We start from the raw sequence: 17,342 nt of genomic DNA, 5'->3' as shown, positions 1-17,342 counted from the left end.
ATCAAAGCACACACTAAATTACTGCCAGTGTAATTACAAGAGCGTAACAGAGTAAAGTCATGCAGGCCACACACACACACAGCAACAGAGAAAGGAAGCCCACCGGGTGGGTGGTATAGGTGCTGAGGGTCAGACTCTTACCTGAACCCATCTGTGTTTGGGATGAAGAGGTACGGGTTTGGAGGGTCGCTGTGGCAACGCGGTACTTTGACTGGCCGGGGGCTGGGTCTAGGAGCTGGAGACCAGGTGGAAATGGATTTATTCACACACACACACACACACACACACACACACACACACACAAGTTTTCCTGACTACCACTGAACCTGACCTGCCTGCACTGTCTGTTTGGCTGCAGGCAAGTCTGTATAAGACACCTCCAACTGCAGTTATCACCTTTGACCTTTTGTACTTTTTTTTATATATAAATATAAATAAATATATAATACTCCAAAATATATATAAATAAATAAAACTATTATCATTGCTGGAACTGTTCATTTTTTAACTTTAAAAATAATAATAATTATATTTTTAATTATTTTTATCTTTCAGGACAGAATGGAGCATTCGCATTTTCATGTAATTTTAATATTCTACTTCGTAGTGTAGAATACATGAAAACATCAAATTGGAAGTTGTCTTACTGAGGTAAAAGCCACTGACAGGGCTGTGTGGTTTGCCGATCACATGACCAATGCACTCGTTCATCAGCGCCTGGAGACTCTGCAAAGACAAGAGCATTCTGACTGAGCCACGTGATCACACACGCACACGCACACGCACACACGCACGCACACACGCACACACACAGAGCAACAACAGATAGGACAAAAACACCCTTACCAGGAAGTCATCCTCTGGTAGAGCTGAGATGAAACCTGGCTCAATGGCTTGGAGGAAATCAAACCCTTGGGTTGCCCACCTGTGGATAGTCAGAGTGGTTCACACATTAACAAATGACCTAGCCATTTCTTTACCTCCACATGGAGCATTTACCCATAATGCTTTTAGGCGGAGGGTCGAGTGGGTCGAGTGGCTCACCTGGGTCGAGTGCCTCGGCCGCTTTCGCACTTGGTCAGAACGTAGTTCATCCACTTGCGGGCAAAGATGATGTAGCGCTCTCCGATGCGCTGCCTGAACTCACCCGACATCAATCGCACCACCTCCTTATGGTACTGAGAGAGACACGATGAAAGTCAGAGGCAGGATGGCATTTTAGAACAATCAACATGCAACTCAAAGAGTTTTTCTACACAGAGTTGCCCACCTTACCTTTGTCTTTCTATGCAAACCTGCTGAAATCTGCCTACTTAACCTTATGCAGCCATCAATTTTTCTTTATTAAAAAATGCATTTTAGCATGAACCGCAACCAGGAGTGATTCTTCATCTAACCTCAAAGGCAAAGTTGTAGCCCTGGATCATGGCCTCCCTGTAGTACTGCTGCAGAGTGGCCAACTCCGACTCCTCCATCTCCGCCTCAAACTCAGAGGTGAACATGTGATCCACGCGGTCGATGGCTGTGTTGATCTTAATGCACAGCTGAAGAGCTTCATTCTGTGGTGGTGGTGGTGGTTAGAGGTAATGAAATGAGAGAATACAGTGAAAGTCTGACATTTTTACATGAAAAGTCAGTGAAACGCCCTGCAATAGGCAATTCCACTGGAAAACCCCAAAACCACTCAGTACCACAGCCACAGGCGAAATGAACACCTGCAGAACACCTGCAACACACACACACACACACACACACACACACACACACACACAAACCTAACTTGCATGTGTTTTTGCAGTGGCAAGCAAACTTGAACCCATTACTCTGCTTGGACTTCCCTCAACTAAATGACACATAACAGGGAGAGACGCCAAAAATGGGCGTCGAGAACAAAAAAAAAACGTCCAAACTCTCAGTCTTCTCACTTTCCCGCTCCAGTTCCTCGAGACCTACATTTTCTGCTACATGAGCTCTGCATAGTGTGCGACAGCAACAAACCCACAGGTGGTTAACCAGACTTGCACCAGCTCTCGCACTCACTCCCTAGACGGTTTCAACCAACACAGGTCTCAAAAACACTCTAGTGAGCCCGTGGTGGACACGATTTAGTCAGCCGCACCAATGTGAACTGTAAGATGTCAGTTGTAGAAGTGGGACAGAAAGAAAGCCAATCGCAGCACAAGCCTGACTGGAGAACAAGCAAGGATGTGTCTATGCAGCGGGCTTGAGGAAGCATCTGCAGGTCTCTGCAGAGAAAGGCTCCCAGCAATGTCACACAATTTAAAAGAGGGCTAGATATAAATAAAGATGTTTGTTTTTTCCTTTACCTCTGAACTATCAAAGCAGGAACCCTTAGACACTATAGTTTCTCTTCAGGGGCATATAATGCATCTTTACCCCCTTATGTTTGAAAATAATCAACAGAATAGATAGACACAGAGATGGAAAGATAGTTCTCTTGCGTATGTGTGTGCGTGTGTGCGTGTGTGTGTGTGTTGTACCTTGAGCTGCTCCAGCGCGCAGGCGATGAGGGGCTGGCTGGAGGTCTGCTCTCGTGTGAGCGACAGCAGCTCGTTCATGGACTGCTGGAAAGCCTTCCTCTGGGTCACCAACTGGGCCGACTGCATCACGATCAGGAGCAGGTTCTCCACCTGAGGGGAAAAAGCACATTGTGTCTACATGTGTATGACCTTAACACTTACCTACCTCATCATCATCATATTGCAGTGATGCATGTATGACGTGGCCTCTGACTACATATGTTTCATAAGTTATGGTACAACTGACTGGAGATACTGATTTTAGGAGCAGTTCTGCAACATTGCCCTCCTCTTTCTCCATATCCCACAAATCAACTGTGCTCAGAATACAGGACCAATTAGAATTCTCCATCCTCTAACTAAAAATCTCTATTAGAGACCGGAGCTTGCTGGTGTTCTTACGGCCATGTTCTTGAGTGTGTCCACAGTTTCCATCTGGGGGACGAGTTTGAGCAGCGCGCCGTCCCACTGGGCCCAGCATGCCTCCACGCTGGGCTGGCCGACACCGTGCTTGCTCATCAGCAGGTAGGCCTCGTCCTCGGCCAGCTCGTCCGGCTCCTTAGAGCAGTCTTTCCCCGCCGCCGCGTTCAGCAGCTGCAGGATAACGGACCACTGGTCCATCAGCGTCGAGGGCACAAACACCTGCAGCTCCTCCAGCCCTGGGATCTGCACCTGAAAGGGGGGGGGGGGGGAGAAATGTAAGAAAAGCAAGATAACAAACAAGCAAGAAAGAAAGAAAGAAATAAAGAAAGAAAGAAAGAAAGAAAGAAACAGACAGACAGACAATGTGACTGATTGCACATGTGAATTAAGGAAAAGCCAAGCAAAGAAAAAAAACAAAAAAATAAATAAAAAAAACATTGAAAAGATGACCCAGTCTCTTACCTTGACATAGTTCCTTTCTTTCAGAGCCTCTAAAAGACCAGTCACTCCACTGGCCACACTAAAGTCAGCAGCAATCTCCAGGTCCTACAGAACAACAACAACAACAAGAACATAGAGCAGAGCACTGAGTAGTCAGAACACAGAGCACAGTGAGAACACGGTGGCCTAGTTTCCTCTGGAGTGGCCCTGCATTGTCCTGGCAGCTCTCACCTTGCGCAGCATCTTGGCAAAGCCCAGCGCTTTGGACGCTCGTTCCCTGGCCTCGTGAAAGAGCTCCTTGAGGGAGCGGCTCGTCTCGATCACAGACCGCCTGTGGAGGGGGGACCTTTTTAGACATCTCTCAAACATGCATCATAAAGGAAGTCTAGTGAGTGAGAGTGGAGTCTAGTATTCTATTGTTGTGCTCATCCTGTGACATGCATATACATGTATATGAAAATATACACTCCTGACACTGCATAGCAAGATAAGCAATCTAAACAATAAAAAACATAAAACTCATACATGCAATACTGGCACGCCTGAAGCATTGACTGCATTATAATAAACAGATACTATGCCACCGAACTAAACTCTTAGCTATTTCATTGTATCATAAGTCTTCACACTGTGAAAACGACTGCTATAAAGAATAAACTAGCTCACCTTATCTCATCTGAAGCAGTGCTGTCATCAGCACTTTCCCAGAACTCGTCGCCACTCTTCTGCAGACCAGCGTCCAGGAAGTCCCCAGTGGACTTCAGCAGCATGCCGGCGATGTCACTGTGTGCAGCCAGAGGGGGGCAGAGCAGTCATGGGTTGGGAACGAGCGGACGAGGCCAAACATGTGTTGGAGTGCTCCAACAAGAATCTTCTCTTAATCATTCACTCCCCCAATCAGGAACAAATTCAGTGCAGACTAACGTCATTACATGCACACTGCACAATCTGTTCTTGAGAACAGATCGTTATATTAAACGATTCTCCGGGCATTCATTTGAAGTGTGCGAATCCATTTCATGCAGGATATGACTGCATGGACAAAGCTATCTGAAAAGCTCATCTCAAAAGATGGCTTTGGAGAGATGAAACATTTGGTGGGGAAATCCAAGGGGGACTGACCAGAAGAGTTTCCCTGACTGGGCCTCCCCGCCTCTGATGTACGGGGTGATGACTTTGGTGAAGTTCCACTCCTCTTCCAGAAGGTTCTTCAAACTGTGTGAAGCCTGGGGCAGCTGCTGCAGCATCTGGATCCAGCTGTGCATGTAGTCAAAGTACACCTGGCGAGAGAGAGCAGCACCAAACATTACTATGTTTATTATCTCATGACATCACCCAACAGAACAACGACAAGTATATTATTAATAATAAAAATTATATTATTATTACATCATGGATACATTATATACATAATGTTTTTGCTTGCTGCAATTAGGGCCATCAGTATGAATAACATTAGTGCTACATTAGTATTTTACAGTTTATCTACTGTCCGTTTCGATGATTACTCGAGTAGTTCCTTTATTTTAAGGCTAAATAATAAAAAGCATTTAAAGTAAACAGTATGAAGGGTTTAATCACATGTTAAAGTCATCCTCAAATGAAGTTTTTGGTAACATGGTCATGACACACACACACACACACACACACACACACACACGTTTTTCCAACTATCCGTCCAGGGGTTGGAAACCCCCACAGGACGACAACATCAAATGTATTGCCAAAACAAATCAGTTGGCAAGCTTACTATCTTTTCTGAGTACCAATTGTGCTGATGGTGACTGGGGTTTGCAAGGCAAGTCTGTTGAAGTTCACTAGTTTTAGACAAAAACTCATTGACACACAGTGTTGCCTGAGCCAATACGTCAGCTGCGATCTGATGACGCACTCCAAAGAGTTAATGAGAGAAAAAAAATAAACTCCTGCTATCAACATAGAAAAGTATGGCATTCTTGTCCTTGTCCTAATACCATATCTTAGTGAAGAGACACGACTGGAAAATAATCGAATAAAAGGCTTGCAATACAAATTGACGATTTAAAATCATTACACCGATTCATCATGGGCATGAATGACGTGGGTCGTCATTAGGGATTTTAGTCTACTCTACAGATTGGCATAACTTCCATGAGCACAGTTTAATCAGTGTTAGTATCTCTCCATTTTTCTCTCTCTGGAAGTATATTTGTGTTATACAGTGGAGATAAAGATTAACAAGATGTTTATTGTGCACCCGATTAGTTTGATGTTTTCTAAATCTATATGTACAGATTTTTATGAACTCCTAAATGTATACAGACTCCGACACAAATAGCTTGGTACCTCTAGTCATCTCCAGTGTCTGCTATTTTGTGAATGTCAGTGTCAAACCACCGTGACATCTCCGCTAAGAGATTCAGCTCAGAGATTCCGCTCAGAGATTCTTCGGTCTGCTTCCAAACAAGCTGCACAGTTGGCTTTAGACTTTGACCCTGGGACTGATTCTTGGAATGGTAGGAGCGTGTTTTTATCAGCCCTTTATCAGAGGCATGCAGCTCCGGCACACAGGCTGCAGGGGAAAGGCCCGAGCACAGCGTGAAATCTCTGGAGCCGATTAGTCCTCATACCGATCTCATCATGGGCGACACAGCTCTCTGTCTGGCCTCAAGGCTCTGGAGGAGAAAGGCTGTGGAGTAGCCTTTTGGCTCAAAGCTTCACTGGCAGATACAATTATTCAACTGGAGCTATTTGGCATGCAGATCTAGCCGTTTGTCAATGTCGGTAGAGGTTTTTGACCTGTCAGCCATCCTAGTGGACGTTGTGATGTGCGTGTCTAAGAGGAGTCGGCAAGTCTACTAATGCCCTTGTGACTTACTGTGTGCTTTGCTACACATCATAATGAAGTGCACATTTCCAAAACAAATTGAAATGCATCCTTAGAAAATATAAACTATTTTTGCTGATTTATAGCGTGCCAATAACAACATTGTCAAGGCACTTTACTTTACAGAGCCCAAAGACTGGATCCCAGAGCAAGCACTGATGTTACGGTGGTCAGGATATAAATAAATAAGAAAATAAATCCTTAAATGTGCAAGCAGACATGCTTTTGTGCTGAGGGTTATAGAGCAGGGAGTATTGCAGTACCAGGAGCATCTTCTGCAGGTCCTCTTCAAACTCGTCGATGTTGGCATTGGTCTGCACGCCCTGGGGATCTGTGACGACGCCGCGCAACATGAACTGGTAGTACTGCTTCATCAGGAGGCCACCTTTCAGCACCTCCTTACACTCACGCACCAGCTGCAGCACACACACACACACACACACACACACACACACACACACACACACACACAGCATGTTAGTCAGCATAGAATACAAACACTTGTGTATGGTGCAGAATCAGAAGCAAATGTGTGTGTATTAGGGATGCAAATGATTAATCGACTTTAGATTAATTGTCGATTAAGAGGTTGCTCGATCAAAATGTATTAATCACGATTAATCGCTAGAGGGCGCTAGCGCGAGAGACCGGTTGAAAACAAATGTTCTCTGTGTAATGCGGTATTGAAATACAATAGTTCCACTAGCTCACTCCGTTACCATTTGAACACCGTGCATGCTTCTGTCCTGCATGGCACCACCAGTTCACCTGGTCAACCTAAAAATCACAGCTACACTGCATTATACCTTCTCTCGCTTACTGCCGCGAGTTATGGCTTATAGTCTTAAAACTCAGGTTAGCTAATAGCTCGTTAGCGGGCTAGCTCACTGAGACTTCATAGAGTTAGCTACCTAGCTCGTTAGCGGGCTAGCTCACCTTGCTATGAATGTGAATATCTCTGTCTACTCCCGCGCTAACGTGTGCCCGCGAGTTTGGCTCATGAGAGTTAGTAAGTAAGTAAGTAAGAGTTGAGTTGGCTATTTAGCTTGATAGCGGACTAGCTCACTCAGGCTTAATGATTAGATACCTAGCTCGTTAGCGGGCTAGCTTACCTTTGCCTGATGGCTTGTCATTAAGAATGTAAAGTTACTCTATCCCTCACTACCGTGAGCGTGAGTTAAACTTCAGAGAGTTGTGTTGGCTATTTAGCTTGCAATAGCCTAGATGCAGTTTCTTCATAATCTATAGGCTCAATAATATTCTGTTTGGCTCTATTTAATTTCTTCCATTCTTTTTTGTTTTATGTCTGTTTCAAATGCAAGAACTGAGCCAGTCCATAATTTATTTCTTTTTTTTTTAATTAATGAATGGATTTTGTTATACCATAAAAAAACTTTTCTGCTTTCTTTTCCTAATGCATAATTACTTGAGGAATGTATAATAGAATATAATAGAATTATCATAATGTAATGTAATATAATAATAATAGGGCCTATTTTTAAAGGCCCTATTGAAGCACTGAAACTCAGGTGAAAAACGCCGCTTATCAATTAATCGAAAGTCGATCGATAAGATTATCAACTAATGATTAATGAATTAATCGATAATTCGCATCCCTAGTGTGTATGTGTGTGAGTGTGTGTGTGTGTGTCAGAGACCTGTTTGATACTGAGCAGGGAGGGCTCCCCGGCAGGTCTCTGCTCCAGACGCAGCTTTAGGCACTCGTGGATGACGTTGAGGAGTACGCGACACAGCACCAAGAATGCCGGCCGGAACGAGGGCAGGTCCATGTTCTGGAGCTCCGACCACGACACGCTGTCCTGCTCCTCCCCCTCACCTGATTGGCCACTGCAGGCCAGGTGGCGGGAGAGCTCCGGGAGATAGTCACTATACAGCAAGGGGTCCGGGAAGTCGGAGAACTGGGGAATGAAGGGTTAAACAGAGGAAGAATAAGGCTTTGTCCACACTAATATGTTTTCGTTTTAAAACACGAAACACAGTTTTAAAACTAAAAGCATTAACCGTCCGGATGAGTGTTTGAGCTCCGTATCAAAACAAATCTCAATTTACTTATTTATAGCGTTCCAAAAAAACCATTGCCAAGTCACTTTACTTTACTTCGCAGAGCCATAATAATCTCAATTCCACTAACATGCCTGAAAACGTACTGAGCATGACAAAATCAATGAAGGATGTGTAGTGACTGGTAAGTCCCAGTCAGAAAGTGAACGTGAGTGTCTGCTTCATCGTTTCCAAAAGTCTCTCTGTTTGTGCCCGTCCACACTCAAACACAACCCTGAAGCATTCAAACTAAATCGGGGGTAGCAGTGTTTCCAAATGTCTCAGTTTTAGGGGCTCCAAAACTCTGTGTAATATGGACCCCAGGTGTAAGCGTAGCAAAAGTTTCGCATTTTAAAACGAAAACATATTAATGTGAATATGGACTGGTCCTTCTAGACAAGTGAATGCAAGGAAATAACTGGCTGAGGGCTGTATTTTGGGAAAGACTAGAAACTCTGCTGCTGAAGTGTAACATTTTGTGTGAAAAATCTCTCAATCATTTTTGCTGATAAATTTGATACAAATTCTGTAACAGTTCTGTTATATACTGAAAACTTAAACTGGTTTACCAATTAGGTGCATGGCATCATTATGCACTTTACCTTGAACGTAAAAGGTCATAAACCAGTTACATGCCCAATAGCTTTCAATTAGATTAGTCCATTACTTATTGTGTCATTACTTCAATTTGAATGAATGATTGAGGGGCAACCAGTTAAGTAAACTTACAGATTTATCGATCATCCAACCATTTGTTAACAAATCAACAGGCAAAACTTGGGTCCCTGCAACAGTTTTACTAAATTCTATTTCTCTGATGCTACACCGTTTTGTCTGAATTATTACCCCTGCCAAGGAGGTTAGGTTTTCACCCATGTCCCTTTGCTTGTTTGTTAGCAGGATTACGCAAAAAACTCACAGGGTGCCTGCATGAATTTAGTTTCACTTCTGCTAACATTGAGAGTGCCATTCCAGTTCATAAAGGTATAGGGACAAATATATAAAATAGAACGTTTGGTTCTAGCACTGTCTCAATGCATATGCTGCTTCTGCATAGAAGGAAGTTCCCCTAACTCCCCCACCCCGTCCTCACCTCCTGTGCAGGGGAATGGCTGAGGAGAGCAGCCCTGGCCCTCTGCAGCGAGCGGTCCATGAGCTTGTGCAGTCTGAGGATGAGCTTGCGTAGCCCCATCTGTTTCAGTGCCTTGTCCACAAAGGGCCGGTAGATGCCTGTGGGGCAGTAACGGCTCTCCATCACCGGCATGTCCAGAGGAACTGCCCCTGACCCTGTCCCTGCCTCAGCCTCCCCTCCTTCTCCAGCCGGCAGCAGGAACTCGTCGTCGCACAGCAGCCGGGAAAACTTAGGCGTGAGGCTGGGCGAGAGGTCACCGTCTGCGGCCCCGTCTCCTTCCTCCCTCTCCCTGCTTGTGTCCCCGTCGCTGTCGCCCATGGAGATGGCCGTCGAGTCGCTCTCTGCATCCTCTTCCTCCCCGTCGCCCTCACCCGCGCCGTCTTCGTCCTCTTGTCCGCGCGAGCAACGCGGCGAGGGAACCTCGAAGACGGGCCAGCCAAGGTGCGAGAGGTCGTGCAGGCCGAGCACGGTGCCCATGACGCGCAGCTTCTGGTTGAGGTCCTGCGTGATGTTGAGCCACAGGCAGAGTGCCTGAACGCGTCCCTGGAAGTCGGCCGCCGCGTACTTCTCGTAGTCCTTCTGCAGCGTCTGCAGCGACGGGTAAAGCGCCTCCACCGTCTCCAGCAGCAGCATGACGTGTCGCACCTGCTCGAAGGCCACCCGCTGTCGCTGCAGGTGTTCACGGCGCTCCACGCCCCAGCCCAGCGGCGCCGCAGTATCCACCTCCGGCCAGGACCCCGCTGCTCCACACAGGCTCTCCTGCCGCAGCCCCCTCTCAGCTTTGACGGGCGTCCCCGTCAACCGCTTGCCCCCCGAGCCGCCCAGGCCGGTGTAGTCCACCTTGAAGTGCAGGACCTCGTTGATGATATCGGGGATGGCCTGGCGCTCGGTGAACAGGAAGAGGTCCTGGTCGGTGACGGTGCGGCGCGCGTGCCAGGCCTGCAGCTCCAGCCACACCACCTCCTTGCTCTGGCCCAGCAGGTTGAGGTTCTCCATGCCGCGCTGCTGCTCCTTCTCCTTCTTCTTGGACGACATGGAGGTGAGCTTGAGGAGCAGCCGCAGCGTCTCGAAGAACTTCAGCCGGTCGGCCGGGCAGTCGGTGCGGGACGTCTGCCGGTGCGGCCGCGGCAGGGGGTGGCCGTGGGGCATGCTGACGGGCAGCTTACCGCTGCCGCAGCCCAGGCTCAGGTAGGGCTTGCGTGGGTCCATGCCGAGGGTGTTGCCGTAAGGGCCGCTCTTGCCCAGCGGGTCCAGCATGAAGGCGCCCTGGAAGGTCTTCTTGGTGTCGCGCTCGTTGGAGCGCAGTGTGGAGCGCTGCTTCTTGCCCTGCTTGTAGTTGTGCTCCTCGGGCAGAGGCTCGGCCGACTTGGTGCTCGGCCGACTTGGTGACTTGGTGCCCTCGCTGACACGCTCTCTTGGGTGAGATGGCGACAAGGATGAGGAGGAGGTGGAAGGGCTAGGGGGGGCCAGTTTCTCTGCGGAGACACACACACACACACACACAGTTAGACAACATATTAACTAGTGCTGTCAGTTTAACGCGTTAAAAGAACGTTAATAAAAAAAAATGTATTTATTTTTTAATAAAAAATATAATTTAAATTTAATTTTAAAAAAAAATGTACGGCATTAAAATGGGCTTGCGTTAGCGCCGTTACTTTTTTTTAACTTTCTTTTTGCTCTCCCAAACTGTTTAGTAGGCTAACGTTTCGTTTGAGTGAATTGTGAGCGCGATACGGCGAAATGGATGATAAAAAGCTTCTGAATAGAAAGTTTACCTTTAAAAGTTGTGTTGTGCAAAAAAAGTGAGCTTCACTGTTGTCGAAAAATGTCAACAGGCACAAGTAGTAGGCTTACCTTTTATTGGTAACCTAACTCTTAAGGTTCATTGTTTTTGAAATAAGAGGCCTGACTTCGATGTTCACAGCAAACTTGAAAAAAAGAAAATATTAAGCCATGGTTTAACTGCACTATAGGCAGAGTCCTTGTTCATCTGAAATGTGCACTTCATAATTTTATTTTGTACCGCCCTGTTTGGCAATGTTGTTTTTCAATCAAATAAAACATTGCATAAAGCAAGCCAATCCAGTTTTCCATGTTGATAAGAGCATTAAAAAAAAAAATGATTGAAGGGACATTTAGAATAGATAAAAATTTGCGATTAATAAATTAATCGCGATTCATTTTGAGTTAACCATGACAAAAATACGATTAATCGTGATTAAATATTTTAATTGTTTGACAGCACTAATATTAACCAATAAATGCAAGTCAATTAACTGAGATCCATCCTTAAACTCAATATATGATCACCTATGGAATAGAAGTTGTTTCATATTGTGATGCTCATTAGCATCCAACGACAGGAAAATGAGATGAAAAGAGAAAAGAACGGCCATCTTGTCAAAAGTATCTCTTTAAAAAAAAAAAAAAAGCGCACAAGAGCACCAAAGAAAAGCAGCACCAGTCATCAAGCTGCAGTCATGAGACCTTGACGGCCATTCGAGGGCCACGGGCGACCCACTCATTCCTTTGGTCAGGCCCGTTCCCATTACTGTAGATCTCTATTCAGCACACACTCACCATTGTAAACGTGACAAAGACCAAAACACAGGGCTTTCAACACTGCAAATTCACATCACTGAATATCTGACAACCTTTGCAAACCACGAGGTGAGGTGCTTTCAAAGCAATAATAAGGGAAAGGTCCATTTCTGCACAGACTCAAACAAGTACACAATCAAAGTACTGAGCTCAAGCTCTACTTCCGTCTCAGTATGTGTTTGTGTGTGTTTATGTGTGTGTGTGTGTGTGTGTGTGTGTGTGTGTGTGTGCGCGTGTGTAGATGTGTGTGTGTGTGTGTGTGTGTGTGTGTGTGTGTCTCCAGCACGGGTGCCCACTTATGTAATCACCTAGCATTTGACAACTATTTCCTCTGTGCTTCCTTCCAGCATTAGGAGAAAATCAATGCTAAGAGCGTGCACAAACAACAGCAGATTTATGGTCTTGCCATTTCAGCACCCTGCTGAGCCTGGTAAACTCAGCCGCCACTTGACTCTAAATATACACACACACACACACACACGCGCTAAAAACACACGTCGAGGCTATGTGTCTGCTTTATAGCTTATGAAAGATGCTTCCCTGAAAAGTGACCAAGAGTAGACCAATGTATTCTAATTCTTTCAGCAACACAATCTCACTAGAGATTTATGCAGTCTCCTAGTGTCATGCATTTGGCAAAAACCTATGCATCTGCCCTAGCCATTGTTATGGACAGCCATTAAAATACTTCAGTGTACAGTTGAGAGCCCACAATGGCCTTTTGTCAAGTGACTGGGCGAGGGACTTAATCCAGTAGCAACAATAACTTACAGAATGTTTGCCGGTGAGACTAAGTGAACCGAAGCAATGTGACCGCAAAGTCACGCTACGCATCACAGTGATGTCAACAGACAAAAACCATGGCAAACAGCTGAATAAAGGCCTAACACACAGGACATGGGATATCCCATGCCTGCCATTACCCCACCGTTGAGGACGCTGAGAATAGCAGAGTACTATTGCACCATTGAGTTGCCTCATGGCAAATAGAGGCCTTCTGAACAAAGGCCTGGTGAGTATGTCACTGCACATGACGTGGATCATTGCATAACTACCATTAGCCCACCCCAGCCCCCCTCTCTCCACCGGCCACCGGTGCCAGGCTCACCTTTGTTGGGGGACCGTCCGGCGGGCCTGCCCTGGGTTCTATGGTGTTTGCCAGACATGCGTTTCATCTGCCGGGGGGTGCGGGGGGGCGACGTGCCGTAGAGGGCTTCCTCTTCCTGGCTGGGCTCGTCCGACAACTCGTCCACCTCGGAGTGGCGGCCAAGCACATCTTTTGGGGGCTCGTCCTCGTCATCCCTGCGGAGAAGCACACACGCTAATGAACAACATTCAAAAACACGCTTAGAGACAAATATGGCTCCAACTTCACAAGACCTCGAATGGAAAGCAGCACGGCAAGACATTTGAACACCGACGTTTTCCTCACATTTATTGTATATCCACACTAGCACATTTTGGCAATGTCCCTCGTCAGAGCAACCCAACATGCTAAAACACATACGGTGATGGATATAAATTCTTACCGAAACGCATATGGTGATGGATATAAATAGTTGTCATCACATGCTAGCGTGTTCTCATGATTGAAATATGGCATGACCATAGGGAGGAAATCTTAAGCCAATTTATTATTTTATTGAAGTGAGACCACTGAAGAGGAAGGCAGATTAAAACATGTTCTAACAGCAGCGCGTGCGGTACAGGATCAGAGGACACCAGAGAGCATATGCAGCATCCGACACGCACTTCCCTGTAAAACACACCAAACACTTCCACATGCATCAGCTCATAAAAGTGCAACAGAAAAGTTTCCAAATCTTGCAGACTGGGCCTTGCCTCCAAGAGACAACTAGACTGGACGGCGACAGGGCAACTAATCCGGTGTAGTGTGCCTCAACTACAAACATTATTAACAGGATGCATCAAAAAAAGCGCAAAAATAATATTGAGGCAAATAAACTATTTTGCCATCACACAATAATTACCATGTTAAGTCTGAACACATTTAAACATCTTGCTTAAAGACAATCTTACAAAACAAATGTATCAATCAAAACAAGTTGCACTACAGATACAAAATAAAAGACTAGGCTGAACGTGGAGCATATTGCCATTGTCTAAGTGTGCTAAGCCCAGTCAGTCAGTCAGTGTCTGAGTGCAGGGGGTGCCGAGTCGAGAGTTTGAAATACTTCCTCTTGCAATGACATCGACAGGGTGGAAAGAAAAGGGAGAAGGGAGTAGGAGAAAGCAAGAAAAGAGAAAGGCAGTGAGAAGAATGCAAGTGGCACGCCTCTGCCGCGGTGTAAGGGACAGGGGTTTTGTTCTCTAGAGGACTTCTTAAGGCTTTTTAATAGGATTAGTCCTGGCCAGTTTAGGGGCTGAAGTGTGTGTGTGTGTGTGTGTGTGTGTGTGTGTGTGTGTGTGTGTGTGTGGGTGGTTGGGTGGGGGGCCTCAAGCTGGGACAATGAAGGGGCACTTGGGATGGGGCGGGGAGGCAAATGCAAACAGAAGAGGTATATTACCTGCAGACAAACACACTCCAAAGATCACGTGTGCATCCATGAGTGTGCGTGTGTGTGTGTGTGTGTGTAAGAGAGAGAGAGAGAGAGAAAGGTGGGACTGACAGTGCCATAGTGGTGTCAAAGGGAAGGCAGGATCACAGTCACCATAGTAGCCAGGGATAATCTGCTATGATACACAAAGCCTGGGAGGGGCAAGGGAGGCCGCGAACAGAGGCGGGGAAATCAGAAAGAGAGGGATAGAACCAGAGAGGAAGAAGGATAGAGGAAGAGAAAGAAAGAGGGGCAAAGACAAGGGAGGAGGGTGAGAGAAGAAGGCTGCTGTGGCCCATCTGGAGCCACTGCTCTCGCGCCACAATCTGTCACACACTCACACACACACACACACACACACACCCACAGTCTCTCTAGGGATTAGACATAAAGCACCTGCTGCCGTCAAGCTCCCTCTGAGATGCATGCCTGAGGCCTCCAGATGCAGTCTAGCTGCTCCTACACCAGCATATCAGCATATGGCCGTCATACCATAGGCCCCATATACACCCTGACACCTCACTCAAACGCCCCCAGACCACCCCAACCACATGGGCATCACACCAAGGCTCATGGTCATCTTCAGAGCCCAGAACTCCACCCCTGCCCCCGCCAGCTGATCAGGAAGAGCAGCAGCTTCAACCATGTCATGCGCTCATGTGCTCATGTGCATATCTTAATTCTGACTCAGTGTGGACGCCAGACTTAGCCAATGTTACAGATGGGCTGGCAGTAACGGTCACATTCTTGTGCAAGTGAGCGTAAAACAAGCACTGGCCTTGGCAGGCGTTGTGTGGCTTCTTGCACACTCCGTTTGGGTGTGGCTGAACACAACGCCCCCCTCTCTCACACACACACTTACTTACACACACACACATGCATGCTGCCCCCCCCCCCTCTCTCCAGTCCACCCCTGGATGTGTGCATGCTTGGGTGGATCCTTTGGCGTGCGAGCAAAGTTCATTGCATTGTATGTCTTTGTGCAACAGTGCCAAGAGAGAGACTGAGGGAGGGAGAGAGGGGAGGGAGAGAAAGAGAGACAGAAGGAAAAGGAAAAGTGGGTAAAAGGGAAGGGAGAAGATAATGGACAGAATGAAGACGACAGAACAGGGAGGGAGAGAGAGAGAGAGAGAGAGAGAGAGAGTGTTTTGGGAAAAGGTGCAGCCATGGGCTGAGCGTTGTGACTGCATCGCTGGGGAATGACAGGAAACAGCAACGTCATCACAGAGGCCTGTTTGTTTGGTTGCCATGAGAAACCTCCCTCAGCGCTCAGACAGTGCCGGTCTGTGAGACCGTACGTACTGCTCGCTCATCTCATCACAAACTGCCCCCTTCACTCATCTACTGCTCCCCAGACAGGAGAGAGAGAGAGAGAGAGAGAGAGAGAGAGAGCACAAAAGCACACAATAATGAAAGAATGAATGAATAAATGAGACCGAGCCATCGAGGAAAAGAGAGGACAAAAAAAGAGAGAGAGAGAGAGAGAGAGTTCTGGGGGCCCCTGGTCTGCTTGACCCGTCTGCCCATCCCGGTCACAAAGCAGAGCTGTCGCCGTGCAGTAAATTAGAGCTGCAGATGGTGCTCTGAATGAGCTGAATGGGGGCCACAGCCACTGATTGCGCTTTAACCAATGACCACAGGAATGCTACAGCCCAGCTTCTGCTTCGAGCTGCACCAACCCCCTTGCATTGAAAGGGTGCAGCCAGCTACAGACTTGCCCCCGGTTGCAAGAGTTAAAAGGGGGACGTCGCCTCCCCCATCCCCCCCACCACCCACAACGCCTGCCCAAGCAGACCCCCAGTCGCAGAGGGAATTGGAGGGGCATTGTTCGACGGCTGGAACTGACCATTGTGTCCTCCGGCACGTGGCCCATAAGCCTCGGCGCTGAATGGCCCGTCACAGCTGGTCAGTGAGCGCCCGCGCTCCCCACTGCACGCCTCCAATGGTGATTGTGTTTCCGCACCACACGAGGGGAATGGGGGGTGGGGGGGTGGGGGGGTGGGGGCTTGGTGGGTGTGTGAGGGAGGCGGGTGCCGAATCTGACAAGGTTATCTGGCGGGTTTGGGGTGGGCTTGGGCCCTCTCCATTGTCAGGCGCCGCATCTTCTCCCTCTGAGAAGGGAAATGGGATCTTCTAATGCCGCCCTTTGGCTGGTCTATTCCCCCGGGGGAGCGAGCACTAAAGGACAAGCACATGCCAGGGCACCGGCCCAGCCGCATGTGCAAACACATCAATTAACCCCTCCTCTCTCTCCCAGCAGCGTCCGCAGAAAAGAATATATTTCACACTACTGAAACAAACAAATAAACAACACTACACTACTAGCAGAAGCAACACTAGCAGCACCTCTTTGCACACTTTGCAGATTTCTTAACTTCAGCAGAGTAACAAACCAATTTCAAGACTTGGAAGGCAATTCATTGCATCATGCTACAAATATTCGAATAGGTTGGAAGCAAATTTAGAACACTGACTGCTAGATAATAAAACACTGATGGTTGACACTGCGCAAAGTGTATCAATAATATTAATCTACATTAATTTCCCGTCACTGAGATGAACGATCTAAAACCATGCCAAAACAACACAGCTAATAAGACAAATGATCATACATCAAACACAAGACTGTGTACTGTGTGACACAACACAGCATGCCACCCTGCCTACATGCAGTCCTTCAGGTCGTAAACATTCCCCTCCCTGTACAACACACAAGG

General features: G+C 47.1%; 1 protein-coding gene across 2 annotated transcripts in view; it reads right to left on the bottom strand.

The window, feature by feature from the left end:
- The window catches only part of map3k4 (mitogen-activated protein kinase kinase kinase 4), a 31,605-nt gene that overhangs the window by 10,517 nt on the left and 3,746 nt on the right, over window positions 1-17,342 (bottom strand). For both annotated transcript variants that reach the window (XM_080849308.1, XM_080849309.1), the window contains exons 2-16: window positions 13,176-13,369; window positions 9,425-10,938; window positions 7,929-8,189; window positions 6,534-6,686; window positions 4,527-4,684; window positions 4,071-4,187; window positions 3,636-3,735; window positions 3,426-3,509; window positions 2,943-3,212; window positions 2,502-2,651; window positions 1,398-1,559; window positions 1,045-1,178; window positions 847-925; window positions 648-726; window positions 142-235 (exon numbers count right to left, since the gene is read on the bottom strand). In XM_080849308.1, the coding sequence (XP_080705434.1) occupies window positions 142-235; window positions 648-726; window positions 847-925; window positions 1,045-1,178; window positions 1,398-1,559; window positions 2,502-2,651; window positions 2,943-3,212; window positions 3,426-3,509; window positions 3,636-3,735; window positions 4,071-4,187; window positions 4,527-4,684; window positions 6,534-6,686; window positions 7,929-8,189; window positions 9,425-10,938; window positions 13,176-13,369 (3,549 nt within the window). The remainder of the gene's footprint in view (window positions 1-141; window positions 236-647; window positions 727-846; window positions 926-1,044; window positions 1,179-1,397; window positions 1,560-2,501; window positions 2,652-2,942; window positions 3,213-3,425; window positions 3,510-3,635; window positions 3,736-4,070; window positions 4,188-4,526; window positions 4,685-6,533; window positions 6,687-7,928; window positions 8,190-9,424; window positions 10,939-13,175; window positions 13,370-17,342) is intronic.

Source organism: Sprattus sprattus (genome assembly GCF_963457725.1).
Source record: "Sprattus sprattus genome assembly, chromosome: 12".
NCBI classification, from domain to species: domain Eukaryota; kingdom Metazoa; phylum Chordata; class Actinopteri; order Clupeiformes; family Clupeidae; genus Sprattus; species Sprattus sprattus.
This window is presented reverse-complemented; position numbering and strand designations above follow the sequence as displayed.